Source organism: Hypomesus nipponensis, chromosome 11 (genome assembly GCF_054491055.1).
Source record: "Hypomesus nipponensis isolate SF chromosome 11, ASM5449105v1, whole genome shotgun sequence".
Taxonomy (NCBI): domain Eukaryota; kingdom Metazoa; phylum Chordata; class Actinopteri; order Osmeriformes; family Osmeridae; genus Hypomesus; species Hypomesus nipponensis.
The window spans coordinates 23,337,626-23,354,167 of record NC_140371.1 but is presented as its reverse complement, the minus strand read 5'-3'; the positions used below and the strand labels follow the sequence as shown (position 1 = coordinate 23,354,167).

Here is a 16,542-nt window from a genome sequence, read left to right as displayed (position 1 = left end):
TGCATAGGTCACTGATAATAACAAAAAGATAGCCCCAAAGCATTGCAGGTAGCCAAAACAAGAAGCACACATTGTGAACAACCAAAAAATGAGTGCCAAAGGGAAGAACCATGAGCATGTCGTTAAGCAAGTTACAATTAAACAACATGAATCTATAAGTGCAAGTGTACCTGTAGAAAAAGAGTAAAGAGTAAAATAAAAATAAGATGAACTAAAATAGAATATTTCGCAGCGAATAAATCAGTTACCACTAACCAACAAGAGCAACAAGTCTAAGCAAGAGTCATTGTGATCCTTGAGGAAAATTGTATTGGGTTCAGCAAACCATTCCTAAGTACTGTTGTACTCCCGGAACAAGTGTGTCTTGACGTTACGTCCAGACCACACCTATGAGTAATGTAGCTGCTTTAAACCAACCCATTTTAGATTTGCATTGGGCGCAAGAGACAATTATCCCGCCGGTATAATAGCAACAGCGCCGGATTCCCGCCCACAAAGTGACTTGCGTTTCGCGTTTGATACTTACGTTTCAGATCGTTAAAATAGGGCCCCATAGCTGCTTTAGACCATTCACAGGGTGCTGTTAGAGACTGAGGAAGCAAGGGATTGGCTCAAGAGAACAGGAAGTGTGATTTAACTTCAAGCCTGAACACCTCTGCTCCACATAATATATACGTAATATCCCAATAAGAACCCAGACATTATACTGGTCCACACTGGGTGGAGATGAATATCCGACACTTTTTGCTGCACTGGTTATTTCCTGGCTGCAACTATGACATTTTAAAGCTATCTCAATCTATGTAAAGGTCAAGGTTGTATGACACTCTGAGGAGTGAGTGAAGTGTGATTTCTGACGGATGGTCATCATGCAGCTACTGTGGTAGATACTCCTGTCTGGTTTAACAAGGGCCCTCCTACCTAGCCCACCCTGTCACACAGCAATCAATACTTATGAAATATGGTTGCCCCTGTGTGGATCTGTCTGCTTTAGCCCTGGGATCCAGTTACAATATTACTTTTGGTCTGGGTTTGGGAAGATAGAGACTAGCTTACAAGATAATACATTCATACCAACAGAGCACTGGAGCCTTCATGGCCCGTGTCTCAGGGATACGAGGAGGTGTGTGTTCCATGGTGTAGGGAAAAATGATGGGGCTGAAGACGAATAACTCTAGTAAATCCAGCGGTTTGTAAACACTTACATTACATTGACCATGGTTAGTACATTTATTTTCCGCACGTGTGGCATCCGTGAGGATAGGAGTTGTTGAGGGATAATGTGGTCCTCATACTGCTCTGTAAGATGTTGACTTCAGACTCAAATGTTGAAATATATCAGAAATTGTAGATTTACAATCTAATTATATATTTAGTTTTGCATTGGAAGAGTCTACCCTGAGAGTTTTATGGGACAATGAGTCTGATTCAGATAAGCAGCCTGATGTGATTATTATTTATTTGCATTTAAACTCTGAAGCAACTCACCAAACCTTTAAATAGATTAGAACTGGGCGATAAAATAACTTTACTTTTCAAAGTATCAGAACCCGGATTCGTTTAACTATTCAAAACACTTTATAGTCTACAATTCTTCTCACTTTCTGCACTGGAAAGCACTTCCCGATGCCCTGTGGCCCTTGACCATGTTCCCTGTGGCCATTGACCAAGTTCTGGCCACTTTAGCAAAAGGTTGCTGTGAGAAACAGGGACACAGAGAGAAAATGAAGACAAATCAAACTGCACACCGTCCACCTGTGTTGCTGGGGCCTGTGGCTTGAATTCCCAGCTGACTGCTACACTCATCTATCTGGACGAAGTCTGTGTCAGAGGGCCTGGGGTCCTTCTCTAGCTTTGATGAAAGACTGTAACCATGGCTGTTTGCTGGAAAATCAATTAGCTGTCTGTGGTCTGTGTATAGAGAGGCTCAAGTCTCCCTGCTTTCTCCTCCTTTGTTCTCTCTTCCCTTCACAATGCTTCTGTCTGATCCAGCTTGGCATACAATACAGGCATTTACTTTCAGATGTTTCCATTCCTCAGGTTTTGTTGGCCTGCTCTCTCTCTCTCTCAGCACAACCTCTTGTTGATGGATGTGCTAAACATGCTTTCCAGGGCTCCGGTGTTCACCAACATCTTCAACACCTCCCTGGAGACATGCCATGTGCCAGCCTGTCTCAAGTCCTCCACCATCATCACTGTGCCCAAAAAAAAGGCCAACAGGACATAATGACTACAGACCCGTCGCCCTGACCTCTGTGGTAATGAAGTCTTTCGACTACCTGGTGCTGGCACACCTCAAATCCATCACAGACTCTTTCCTGGACCCCCTGCAGTTTGTCTACAGAGCCAACAGGTCTGTGGATGACACAGGTAACATGGCCCTCCACTTCACCCTACAGCACCTGGACTCCCCAGCATCCTACACCAGGATCCTGTTTGTGGAATTCAACTCTGCCTTCAACACCATCATCCCCGCCCTGCTTCAGGACAAGCTCTCCCAGCTGAACTTGCCCGACTCCACCTGCAGATGGATAACAGACTTTCTGTCTGACAGAAAGCAGTACTTTAAGCTGGGAACACTAGTCTCTGACTCCCGGTCCATCAGCACTGGATCTCCTGAAGTTTGCGGATGACACCACCCTCATTGGGCTCATCTCTGGTGGGCATGAGTCTGACTATAGGTGGGAATCTGACAACCTGGTGCCTGGTGCTGCCAGAACAACTTAGAGCTCAATGCTCTCAAGACAGTGGAGTTGGTTGTGGACTTTAGAGAGAACACAGCCCCACTCACCCCCATCCCCCCACTCACTCCCCAGTCAACACTGTGGGGTCCTTCCGCTTCCTGGGTACTATCCTCTCCTAGGACCTCAAGTGGGAACTGAACATCAGCTCCCTCACCAAGAAAGCACAACAGAGGATGTACTTCCCAAGGCAGCTGAAGAAATTCAACCTACCAAGGACAATGATGGTGCACTTCTACACAGCCATCATTGAGTCCATCCTCACCTCCTCCATCACCAACTGGTACGCTGCTGCCACTGCCAAGGACAAGAGCAGACTGCAGCCAATCATCTGCACTGCTGTGAAAGTGATCTGCAATCTGCCTACTGTCAAGGACCTGCACACCTCGAAGACCCTGAGGCGAGCAAGGAAGATTGTGGCCGACTCCTCCCACCCTGGACACACTCTGTTTCAGCCACTCCCTTCTGGCAGAAGGCTGCAGTCCATAAGGACCAAAACCTCACTTCATAAGAACAGTTTTTTTCCTTCCGCAACCAGCCTTATCAACAAGGCCCCAAACTGACACTGTTACTTTACCTCATACACTCTGTCACTTGACCACATTCAGTATTATTTTTATTCTATATTATTTAATTCTCTATTATATTATGTTATCGTATTTTATATTATATTGTATAGCTCTGTCAGTATTTTGCTGTACATTTTCTACATTTTATTTTGTTCATTATGTTTACCTGCCCACCAAAGTAAATTCCTTGTTTGTGACCACTTACTTGGCGATTAAACAGTATTCTGATTCAGATTTATTTCTCTGTCTTTCTTCCATCACACACACAACCTATGAGCATCCCCTCCTCAAGGGTCTGAGTTGGGCACCATGTTGCGAGTCTCAGCTTCAGCTGAGCTCCTCTAATATGATTAGTGAGGAGCATCAGTGACAAACAGCCCCCCTGCACTGACCTCTAATGAACGTGCTCATGATTGCTCTTGTATTGGCCTGTGAATTAAAATGGAGTAATGTAATTTGTTTTACAGCCTTTGGATCCTGAGTGAGTGGATGGAATCTCTGCTTCCTGTTGAATTGGTTGAAGGACTGCCTCAGCTGGAGCGGTACTCTGATCCTGTGTTATAATATTATGACAATTTAATATGCAAGGGAAAAAGATGTGGTAGAAACTCAATAGAGACGCCAAGCGTAGGGAAATATGTTAGAGAACTGTTTCCCTTGCCAGAGGAAAAAATATGACCCTATGCGTTGATTAGAGATCAAAACTGTAATAATTTTCATCTCATGAAAAAGGTAAAGGTTTTCACATTGTCCTATACAGTGCTGACTTTGACTGACATGTCAAAGGAGAGATTACTGCCACAGTGCATACTGGGATTTGAGTTTAGGAATGCAAGAGTAACATGAACTATGTTTGTGACTGCTGTCAGGGTGACTGAGCCTTTACGATTCCAAATCAATTATCCTGATTTATCTTCTCAATCTGTATGTTTATGTTTTGGGGTGTGTGTACGTTTATGCTTTTGTATGCTGTATGCAAAATGTGTGCATATTTATTGAAAAAGCTTTTTTTGTAAGTAGTAAGTACAGCAGATAATTAAGGACTAGAGGTGCACAGTTGAAACACAATTACAGTGGTGGTTGCCAATTAATATTTATGTGTGTGAAAATATGATTTTTAAATGTAATGAGAGTGAGTATGGCGGTTATCTGTATGTGAGTGTATGTTCCTGCAGGAGCTCATTAAGGTCCTTGGTTAGTGTGTGTAGATAAGCCCTGCAGAGAGCAGGTATAGATCCTACTGGGTTAATGAGTGAGATGACAGAAGGATGCTGACTGATGTTATCTGTGTATGATGGGGCTCATGGTCTCTCCCTGGGAAAACTTTAATAACATTCTCTCTGCACTGTGTGTGTGTGTGACTGTGTGTGAGGGGTAAGGATGCAACGATTATAGATCTTGTAGATCAAATAGATGTAGAATACAGGAGAAACAGATCGGGATTTCAGATAGACAAGAGCAGGGACAAGGTGCGATGTACGTAGGATTCTACGTTTCTGCCCTTCAAGCAAGAGCGAAAAGGGGTTCAAATTGTAAGTTTCGAACTACATCAACAATTAAGATGGTAAGATTTATCAAACTCTCAGGCTCTCATGTACGTACATTTGCAAACTTAGCGTTATCAGCACCATGGCCAACCCGCGGAAAGCGCACGCTGCGATACTTCAGTTTACGTCATGACTTGCTTAGACTGTTGCTCTTATTGGTTAGTGGTAGCTGATTTAAACTGTTGTATTCTATTTTAGTTAATCCTATTTTTATTGCTTTCCTACAGGTACACTTGCACTTAGAGATTCATGTTGTTTAATTGTAACTTGCTTAACTACATGCTCTTATGGTTTCTTCCCTTTAGCATTTATTTTTTGGTTGCTCACAATATGTACTTCTTGTTTTTGGCTACCCGCAATGCTATGGGGCTTGTTGTTATTATCAGTGACCTATGCACTTTGTAAAGCTCTCTCTTGGGAGTCGCTTTGGATAAAAGCGTCTGCTAAATGAATAAATGTAAATGTAATGTCATATTTACCATACCCGCAGTTCATCGGGTAATCAGCACCTTTCTCCGTCCACTATACCGTAAAACTACATTATAATGTACTCAATTATCTGATTGTCAGCGTGCTTGCTAGTCGTTAATGTTAACAATCATATTAACTGTCATGTATGTTCCCTATGGATAACGTAATGTAAAATGTTTTTCTCAATTTCTAACAAAAATCTGAAACAGGAGAGATCTCGTGAGGGCGACCTGTTTTTGGTCGATGAAAAAAAGCAAGAAGCCGCACACTCAATAGCTAACTGTTAACATAACCTGTTCTGGTTATTAAAAGTCATGTTTCTAACTTCACTGGAAGTTCTAGACCTTGTCTATTTCCCCCGGAAATTCGTATCACTGTCATGTACATATAGCCAATTGGGATACATTTGAGAACAAGGTCGGATTTGACAGATCTACAGGTGTCCTGGGATAGCTGAAGGTGCAGGGGCATGCTAATTTGGAGCCTCTCAATATGAATCTCTGGAAGTAGGCAGAGGGTTGTATTGAAGCTAGTCTGGGGCAAAGCCAAGCTAAAGCTGTCTGGGTCAGACTTGTTTCCTGCATATCACTGGTCAGTCAAGAAGACTTTTCCTTTAAGGACTAAAATATGGCAAGTGTCCACTGTCAACAAACCTTTACGAAATTACCATCCGGAACTACACTCATCCATCTTCCATCCAGTGCTGGGTGTTAATTACAATGAAATATGGTGTGATGTTTGGTCATGGAGGGTAGACTATGGATAACTCAGTCCTTTGTGTCTAATTTCCCCTGAGGGGATTGAAACAGAGACTGGGATGTAAAACAAGCTGGTTTATGTACATTTTGCACCAATCCTGACACACTCTGCCTCTCTGCTCAGGTTCACAGAGTTCCTGGAGCCATTCGAGAGGGTGATCCATCCGGAAGAGCTGTGGCTTTACAAGAACCCTCTGGTTGAGTCTGACCACATCCCCAAGAGAGTCATGTTTGTAAGTTGAAAAAAAAGATCCAGATGTCCACGCTCTCTCAATCTCTGTATATCTTCTCTCACTCTCTCTTCTTTTTTCATGCTCTCATCTCTTTTTCTCCCTCCAAATACGTTAACACTGCATCAGTAGCTTAACTGGCTTTTAAGGAATGTGCATAATATAATCTCATTTAGATGAATGGTTTTAACCCTCAAATTCTTCCATTGAGGACTAAATAATTTCTTGATAAAAATTATCCTTGGGATCAATAGTCCTTGGATAAATATATTGTCTCTATGGAGATTATTTCTAAGGTAGGCAAAGGGCATTGGAGGGGGATGAAGGTTATTAATAAACACACACACTTAGGTTCCCTACAGGCAAACACACAAACCATACAGTAAGGAATCTAACTCTCAATTGCAATCTGTATATTTATAACAGGCACTAAAGGCAGATTTAACAACAGAGATTAAAGTTTGAAGAGGCATTAACAACTAGTTACTAGTGGTTTAGTAAAACCCATAATAATAATCTGTTAAACAGGAATTATCTGTGCCTGTTTCCTAGGGAAGAGAATAGGTCTTGATTTTGATGTCAATTACCCTCACTGTTGCTATCCCTGAATTAATTTACATACATAATTCCAATGTAATTGTAGTACATTTCCTCAGAATTGTTTGTATAAAACATGCCTGTTGCCAATTAAGTTAGGGTTAGGGTGGGGGGTGCCCACCCCGGCACTGGCCCCACCCCGGCACTGGCCTCAATAGGTCCAATTACTTTCTTTTGTCAATCAGTTGTAGTGCGAGGAGGCAATACATTTAAATGTATTCATTTAGCAGACGCTTTTGTCCAAAGCGACTTCCAAGAGAGAGCTTTACAAAGTGCATAGGTCACTGATAATAACAACAAGATAGCCCCAAAGCATTGCGGGTAGCCAAAACAAGAAGCATACATTGTGAACAACCAAAAAATAAGTGCCAAAGGGAAGTACCATAAGAGCATGTAGTTAAGCAAGTTACAATTAATCAACATGAATCTCTAAGTGCAAGTGTACCTGTAGAAAAAGCAGCAACAGTAAAAATTAAAATAAGATGAAATAAAATAGAATATTTTGCAGCGAATACAACAGTTTAAATCAGTTGCCACTAACCAACAACAGCAAACCATTCCTAAGTACCGTTGTACTCCCGGAACAAGTGCGTCTTGAGCCTTTTCACACCTGCAATGGCACGCTGCGGCTGTTACGGACGCATGCGTACACGTGTTCAGACTAGCATGTGTACATGTGTTCAGACTAGCGTGTGTACACATGTTCAGACTAGCATGTGTACACGTGTTCAGACACGGAAGCTCCACGCACGGCATTGTTTACATACTCCACTGTGTTCGTTAGGGTTAGCGTTCACTCCCTGACCCATCCACTGCGTTCTTTAGGGTTAGCGTTCACTCCCTGACCCATCCACTGCGTTCTTTAGGGTTAGCGTTCACTCCCTTACCCATCCACTGCGTTCTTTAGGGTTAGCGTTCACTCCCTTACCCATCCACTGTGTTCTTTATGTTCAACATTGATTTTTAAAAGCTATGTCCACTCGAAAGCGGTTCAGCAACAAAACATTTTGTGATGAAATACTTCTGAATTTGTACAACAGCAGTAACCAAGGCAACATAAGAGGAGGTATTGCTAATGTATGTCTTTATGTCTAATTACGAGCCACCTCACATATTTACGATATTTGTATATTCTACTTCTTCACTGTTTCCTATTTTAATCGCACAGCATGTCAGAGTATCTATTATATACTGCTTCACAATTTGCTGTTGGTATTGCACCTTGCGTATGTGTTAAGGGACAGGGAGATGTGCACAAAGTATGCACCACTACATTTACTGTGAAGTATATTCGGCCTTTAGGCCATTAAACTAACATCCCCAGCCTCTATGTCCCAATAACTGTAACCCTAAACCTCTATGTCCCAATAAAGGGACAGCTGTCAGAAACTGCGTTCCTTTCAGTCAATAACAGGATAGTAAAACCAGATAGAGACCCTTCAGAGCAGACTAGAGCACCAGTAGAAGCTTGCAGTCACAGTAAAGGTTTCAGCATCAGTGTCTCGATCTGAAAACATCCTTGAGGGTAGAATTTATCTGTAAATGAAAAAAAGACGGAAATGACTTTCTCTGCTTGGATTACGTTTTGGTGCCTTTTGCCAAAGTGTAACACGAGACTCAGCTTGTATCTAGAGTACACACACAATCACAAACAAACACATACTGTCAATACACACACCCACACATACCCTCACACTAATACAGTACTGACCCAAAATATTGGAAAACTGGAAATTGTATTTATGTACAAAACCTGATATCAAAGTCACACTGAATGATGACCTTATATTCAGATCCAGCCTTTGGCTGGAATCCCTTTGGGATGGCAATGTCTCCCATATCCTTTGAGGTACTCATTATTAGTTCATACAAATAATAGTATTTTAATTTATACTTTATTGTATTGATAGACCTGGTGATGGTCGGAGGGGCCGTAGGCGCTGATTGGCAGCCACGCTCCTGTCAGTCTACCCCAGGGCAGCTGTCGCTACAGGTGTAGCTTACCATCACCGGTTTGACTGTGTCTGAATGAATACTGGACTCTGTAAAGCAACCTTGAATACTTTGAGTAGTAGAAAGCGCTATATAAGATCAATGATAATAGACCTAATAATTGACCATCCTTCCTCTGGGCAAAAGTGAGGTAATTTCTCCCTGGATCACCAGATTCCAGAAGATGTTATCTACACCTTTTGTGCTTCTTCCTTGAAGACTGTAGTGTGTTTCTATGACAACTCAAATTGAATTGAGGATGTTAGCGGGGAAAGCTCCAGCATGATCAAGAGAACAGAATCCATCCACCAGTTATCTGTAAAACTCCAGACTTCCACACCTGCAATTATGTTTCAGCCAAAGGGATGTTATTATTCACTGATTATGAATCATGTTGTTCTCATCTCCATGGATTACAAAGACACTCTTAAAAGTGTCCTGTTTGAACTGTGACAGTTCCTATTTCTCACAGTGTGGTGATGTATGCACTTTGGTGGAGAAAGAGAACCAACTTAGAAAGGATGACAGAGAGCAGAGAAACTCTGTAACCTAAGCAGCTGTAACCTATCTGGCACATCTGAATGGTACAGAAACAGCTACAGTCAGGTCAAAAGTCAATCAATTCACAATTTATTTCACCAGGGATGACATATGCATGTGTAGATATATTTCATTTAAGCAACAGAAACAAACATTCAGAAACTATTCTCCCCATCAACCCAGAGCCCCAGCATATATGCCCCCCCCCCCCCCCCCGCCTGAATATATACACTGCTATAGCACTCCTTTAATTTTAACTACGAAGGATGAAAACGTTCCTAAACTTGTTGTTAATTGATAGACTTCCTCCTGTAGTTATTCGGTAATGAGTTTTTCAGAGTTAGGGTAAATGATCCAAGGATCTCTATCTCATAAGAATTTAATGACAGAGCGTATTGTTTCAAGGGGTTTGCTCACTTCAAATCAGCACAGATAAGGAAAACATTTTACTGTAGATTTCATGTGCATATTTCCCATCAACAAGGAATAGTGACAAACCAGGCAACCCTTCATGTCAAGCCTTGAATACAAAGATCGACTCAACCTTTGTCTTTTTCTCTCTTCTTTTCCTCACAGGCAATTTCATTCCTAACTCCCCTGGCGGTGATTTTTGTTGTGAAGATCATCAGAAGGACAGACAAGACAGAAATTAAGGAGGCGTGTCTAGGTGTGTACAGGTCTGACTATGTACAGAGAAATGTACTGGGTAGGTCTGGCTGTTTACAGAAGTCTAGGTGTGTACAGGTGTGGATGTGTACAGGTGTGGATGTGTACAGGTCTAGGTGTGTACAGGTGTGGATGTGAACAGGTCTAGGTGTGTACAGGTCTAGGTGTGTACAGGTCTAGGTGTGTACAGGTGTGGATGTGAACAGGTCTAGGTGTGTACAGGTCTAGGTGTGTACAGGTCTAGGTGTGTACAGGTGTGGATGTGTACAGGTGTAGGTGAGTACAGAAGTGCTTGTCACAGGCATTGGATTAACTTTTTGATAATATTTCTTTCAATTTGATGTGATCTTAATTACATCTGTCGCAGTCTTGTTCTACTATAAACCTGAACTATTTTACACCTCACATTATATGCATAATGTTACACCCAGCAGTTCTACACATCTGCAAGCACTTTCTATAGTTAAATAAATGTGTTTTATTTCACAGATTTTAATATGTCTGCTCTGCTCCATGTCTAGTAGCTGCTTTGCTGAAGGAGCGGGACGAATCCTGGCAGAGCAGACATGAACGCTTGCATCCATTTAAATGTCATGCTATTAGTTTAACTCTGCACAAGCTGTCTGGGTGTTGTGTTGGTTCTCTCTGTTCCTTCTGAGTGTGGGGTTAGGGTTAGAGCCTGCAGGGATGGAGGCTACAGAGCATTAAGCATTAAGAGTTGAACACAAACAAACACAAACCCAATCAAACAGACACACAGAAAGAATGAAGAAAAAAGACACTTCTGATTATATAATTAAATTAGAGTCTTCTATCCAGTGCAGTACTTCATCAGATGCATTACACACTACAGAGGAGCAGCAGCCAGGATTAACACCACACATCAAAGGAAAGACGACCCTCCACAGTAGAGACAGGGTCATTATTAATGTAAGACATAATTTAGCCAAGAGCGGGAGTTGGAAAATGATAGCAAGTAGCAGCGAGTGTTAGGGTTCAGAAAGTCTTTCCATCTGCCCTTCATGCAGGACTACTTAATACTTCATCAAAGCCTCAAATGTCTCACAGGAAACTGTAATGATCATATAAATGTACGAATGATTACAGCCTGTTAACATGCATTTCTCCGATAAATCAGCGCCACGTGCTTGGAGAAAATCATGTAATCCAGTATTACAGAGTCACATTAGTCAGAGACATTTACCGTCTTGAGTTCAGTTCTGTTGTTGGCCAGAGGAGACCACTCTGAGGCTGAGCTGAACAATCTGTCCTGCATAATCATCTCATCTCAACCTCGCTCACTAAAACAATATGTACAAATGAATAACAATATGAAACACACAATGTCAACACATTTTGACTGTATATACAGTTCTCTACAATATAATATACTGTATTATTGAACGATCATTACGAACATAGCTGATTTTGCAGGATTTATTTATGGTTGTAAATTAGCCTCAGGGCACTCATTTTCAAAGTAGAGAGAGAGAGAGAGAGAAGCACCAGTAAAGACATCTCAAATGTACCTTCCAAACTATGGCTAAAACATATGCAAAAGAAAAAGTTAAGAGGAAAAAACCTGAATCATATCTCGCCCCCTACTCCTTGTTTGAGTCCTCACTCTTGGTACAATCCCATTTTTGAAGGAACTCACAAGCCTAAGAACCATAGTACAGGCGATTAAGATTAGATCACAGCACCTATCAGGCGATTAAGATGAGATAATTTGCACCTATCCAGCAGCTTCACCAAGCCTCTTGAAACTGTTGTTAAACACACATGGACACCTCACAGCTCTCACTGTAAAAACATCAACTTTTATCTACACAGGACATGCTACACTGACTACATGTTTGGTCTCCAAGAGAAATATCAGTGCTTCCTGTTGCTCACCCTGACAAAAATGTGGTGATATTGATGCTTTTCTATTCTACAGCGGTGTCCCTGGCTTTGGCTTTGAATGGAGTCTTCACAAACACCATCAAGCTGATAGTGGGCAGGTAACGAGCGATTCAGAGGATGCAGAATGTTCAAATGTCTGATTATGTTTGCAGGCACAACATTTGTCTTCTTTGTGAGGCTTGTGATATTTAATTAGACAAACAGCCCTAGAACCGTATTGCTCCTTGCAGCCAGTTAATTAATGTGTGTGTAGCCAGTGTTGATCGGTTAAACTCATTCCTCAGGTATGTAACAGGCCACCCGCGCCAGAAAAGAGCTAGCTTTTCGTTGGCGTAGCTGGTAGTGGTCACGCTTGGGATGTCAGAGGTGGTGGGTTAGATCCCAGTGATCTCAGCCAAGTGTACCTCTGATGGAGCAAGGCCACGTCTATTACATGTGCAATGTTTTTGTTGTAGTTTGTGTTTGTGAGGTTTCTTTTCTTGGCACATACAGAGTGTTATATTGTTGGTGTTAGGGATTAGTTGTCTGTATAACTGTAGTTACCCCCACCCAGACCGAGGCCGGACTATTTCCAGCGCTGCTTCCCAGACGGGCAGTTAAACACTAAGATGCTGTGTACTGGGGAGCCAGACCTGGTGTCAGAGGGCCGCAAGAGCTTCCCTAGCAGTCACTCCTCCTGTGAGTCACAGCCATCAGCTACACGTACACACACACACACACACTTCCTCACACACACACACACACACACACACACACAGACTTCCTCACACACAACTCCTCACACACACACACACTGTATCCTCCTGTGAGGTACACCTAGAGCCAAACTCCTAACACACACAGACACACACACTTCCTCACACACACACACACAAATCCTCCTGAGAGTCACAGCCGGCATCCACACACACTCACATAAAAGCGCACACACACACGGACACTCACACACGTGAACGCGTGCATGCACATACGAACACTCATCTACACTTGTGAATGCATGCATTCACGTACACACATGCATCATTGCTATGAAGACATCTGTGAAAACAATTTAATAAGATAAAGGCTTCCTCTCTATTTAGAGCACTTTATCTTCCTGTAAAAACATCTCTTCAAACAAAACTTTCTCTTCTTCTTCACTGTGTCTGGCTACATTCTGTCTGTGGAATCAAGGAAGTGAAAGGTCTGTTATAGGCCATACTGCTCTGCAAGTAATTGTATTTACAGTAGTAGGTTAAAAAATTCAAAACTTTTACTGTAGTGGTCAACAACTACTGCATGTTGTTTGTTAAGGTGTGGCTGCAAAGACCCAGTTATACCTGTAAACTAAACTAAAGCTTTTTGCTTTAAAGGCCATGTACTGTAGTAGTACATGCTTGCTTGTTTTTGTCTCCATCAAAATGACTGTGACCTATTTAGCATAATTACTCTGCACAGCAGTAAACAAGACAATTATGAAGAAATAATGAAGTGAGGTTATGTTACAAAAATTATTTAATCAAGAATATTATGTCCTATTAATATTATATAATATTAAGTCATTTTCCTTCTTCCAACTAGTCTGATAATTTCTGAGAACTACTAAATATGACTTACTTTTACTTTTAATAATACATCCAATCAGCTATTAGTATGTCTGTGCATCTGAACTCCTATGAGCACTGATATGGGAGTGGGTGCAGAATTGAATTCCACCTCATTGACAGTTTTGTGACTTTTGTGTAAACACAGAATTACTGTGAGCAAGTAGGTGATACTATCAAGGAACTTCTCCATCGTCAAGAGAAAGATGTACCTTTTATTGATGTTCAAGGAGGATGCAATTTCATACTTGCATCCCAAGTCGAATTGATGTGGGAGCATGTAAAGTTACGCTACATTCTTAATAACCCAGCTGGTTGATGTGCAGGGCTGGTCTCATTAGACGAGACAGGGAGGGAGATGGATTTCCCGTCCTGACACACACGCCATGCATTGATCTGAACTCCGGTGCAAATAGCTGCCTGGTGCATGCCTTCTGCATGGCAGGATGTGAGGCAGAGAGAGGGGACAAAGGAGGCCCCCATATCCCAGCAGCTTCAGAGTGGAGAGGAAATTACGTTTCCTGTGTGTGTGTCCCCACTCTGGCCTTAGCAGCCCTGGAGCTGAGAGTGTCACTGTGGCTCCGTTCATAAGAACCGCTTTAGGAAGGAGAGATGAGGTGGACAGATGGCCGTGGCCAGTGGAGAGGACAGATGGAGGCTCCAGTTATGCTGATGTTAGATGAAGACAGTCTTCACGGATAGTGAACAGTACCGCTGGGATTGCTGACACTTTTATCTCTCTGAGAATGATAAATGCTGATTGGGATAATAATCTTGTTTCGTTGCCAAGCATGCAAGACCAGTGGAGCACAAGGCACTCCTCTATGAACACACTATGAAATGATGTTAACTAACCTAACCCCCTGACCTGATCCCTAACCCTAGCCCTGACTGATCATGTAAACTAACTCTCTGGACTGATGAATTTGTTGAGGAGTTTTCTCTCCACTTTATCTTCTGTAACACACTCTACCCTAAAGTACTAAATTGTTTTCTACCAGTTCTGAAGTTAAGACTTTGACAGGCATTAGATATGGGACTTAAACCATATTAAAATCAGGAATAGTTGTGTCAGAACCATTACTGTAGTATCAGTGTCTTGAGAGTATGCTGCTATAATCACAAGCCAGATGTTCCTGCCTGTAATAAATCCTGAAAGACACCTTTCCATGTTATTCTCCTTCTTCATCAACACCCAACAAGGTGTCTGCTAATGTCGATGCAACATGCAGAACCTTGATGTTGTAACATGCAGAACTGATGTTTTATTTTTTGTGGTCTTGTGCTGGCTTTTTAAAATCTGCCTAGTCTTACCTTATCCCTCATCATTGAAGGCAATATAGTTTTTAATATATTTTAAACATAACTTATATGAACATGAAACCCTTAATTCAGAGCCAAGCCTTTTCCTGTTCTTTTCATTGTCTTCTGTTCCCATGTTTCCGTAATTGCTTAGGGTTAGGGTCTCATTGGCGTGGCGCATTCAATAGAAAACTATGGAATCTGCGCAAACGCTCCTAAGGTAGCGTGTAAAATATAATACCTTAGACACCTTAGATTAGAATAGCGGGAGGGTGGGAGCAAAATATAACCAAATAAAACTGAAAAGCTTTACATTTACATTTTTTACATTAAACTGCTGAGTGGAGAGATGACTGACATGTTTGACGCATAAATGAGCCAACTCTGCCTACCCTACCTTCCCTGGAGCCTCCCTCCCTCCCTCCCTCCCTCCCTCCCTCCCTCCCTCCCTCCCTCCCTCCCTCCCTCCCTCCCTCCCTCCCTCCCTCCCTCCCTCCCTCCCTCCCTCCCTCCCTCCCTCCCTCCCTCCCTCCCTCCCTCCCTCCCTCCCTCCCTCCCTCCCTCCCTCCCCTGAGGGCTGCATGTGTATGCTTAGTATTCTCCTGTGGTTTTTGGGCCTGGTGACAAATGGGCAGCTAAAGGAGGCTATTTGGCCAGAGCGCTCAACTAATGACCCTGTCCTTCCGTAGCGTCTTGCAACTCCATCATACGCCTTTAATTCACACAATCAGGTGGCGGTCGTTCTCGTCCTCATGGCCATCAAGCTCACGGCAACCTCCACTGGGCTGCTGGAAGGGAACAAGGGAGTGCAGACAGGGTATCTCACATCTCACCATCACAGACGTATCAGACATATGGTAGGCCCATGCTAACATGTTGAAGTAGTTAATAATTGTAAGAGAGTGCAGGTAAAGGAATAGGTGTGTAGACAGATATGAGTCACCTGTTTTTGCCAACTGTAACATGTGCTTGTAAGACGTCCTTCACATATTCTTTGTCTCTCTATCTGTCTCTCTTTCTGTCTCTCCATATCTATCAGTTGCGTTCTCTGGCCTCGGCTTCACCTCCTTCTACCTGGCAGGGAAGCTGCAGTGCTTCACGGTGGCGGGTCGCGGGCGCAGCTGGCGTCTGTGTGCCATGGTGCTGCCCCTCTACAGCGCCATGATGATAGCCCTGTCCCGCACCTGCGACTACAAACACCACTGGCAAGGTCCGTCTCCTGTCTCCTTAGTCCAGACAGTGCACCCTGCAAAGCTCAGATGGTGTGTGTGTGATTCACTAGATACTTCCCTACTCACAACCATTTATCAACTTCGCAGGTTTGTGAATGGTTCCACTTGTGCTCAATTCTAACATGGTGTAAGTGTATAATCACCACCTAGACTCAATACAAAGGATGTGAAGACCACCCAGCAGCCAGGCGATACAGGCCTCATAGTGTTCCAGTGAGAGTCTGTCATGTTTTCCTCCTGTTGATGAGCATCCCTGAATCTGCATAAGCGGGAGTCAGATGGCTGAGCGGTGAGGGAGTCGGGCTAGTAATCAGAAGGTTACTGGATCGATTCCCCACGTGCCAAATGACGTTGTGTCCTTGGGCAAGGCACTTCACCCTACTTGCCTCGGGGGGAATGTCCCTGTACT

General features: G+C 42.8%; 1 protein-coding gene across 1 annotated transcript in view; it reads left to right on the top strand.

The window, feature by feature from the left end:
• plpp4 (phospholipid phosphatase 4) overlaps window positions 1-16,542 on the top strand; it is a 33,381-nt gene that overhangs the window by 11,594 nt on the left and 5,245 nt on the right. The window contains exons 2-6 of the mRNA XM_084709838.1: window positions 6,211-6,319; window positions 10,022-10,112; window positions 12,051-12,114; window positions 12,570-12,694; window positions 15,941-16,111. Of these exons, the coding sequence (XP_084565964.1) occupies window positions 6,211-6,319; window positions 10,022-10,112; window positions 12,051-12,114; window positions 12,570-12,694; window positions 15,941-16,111 (560 nt within the window). The remainder of the gene's footprint in view (window positions 1-6,210; window positions 6,320-10,021; window positions 10,113-12,050; window positions 12,115-12,569; window positions 12,695-15,940; window positions 16,112-16,542) is intronic.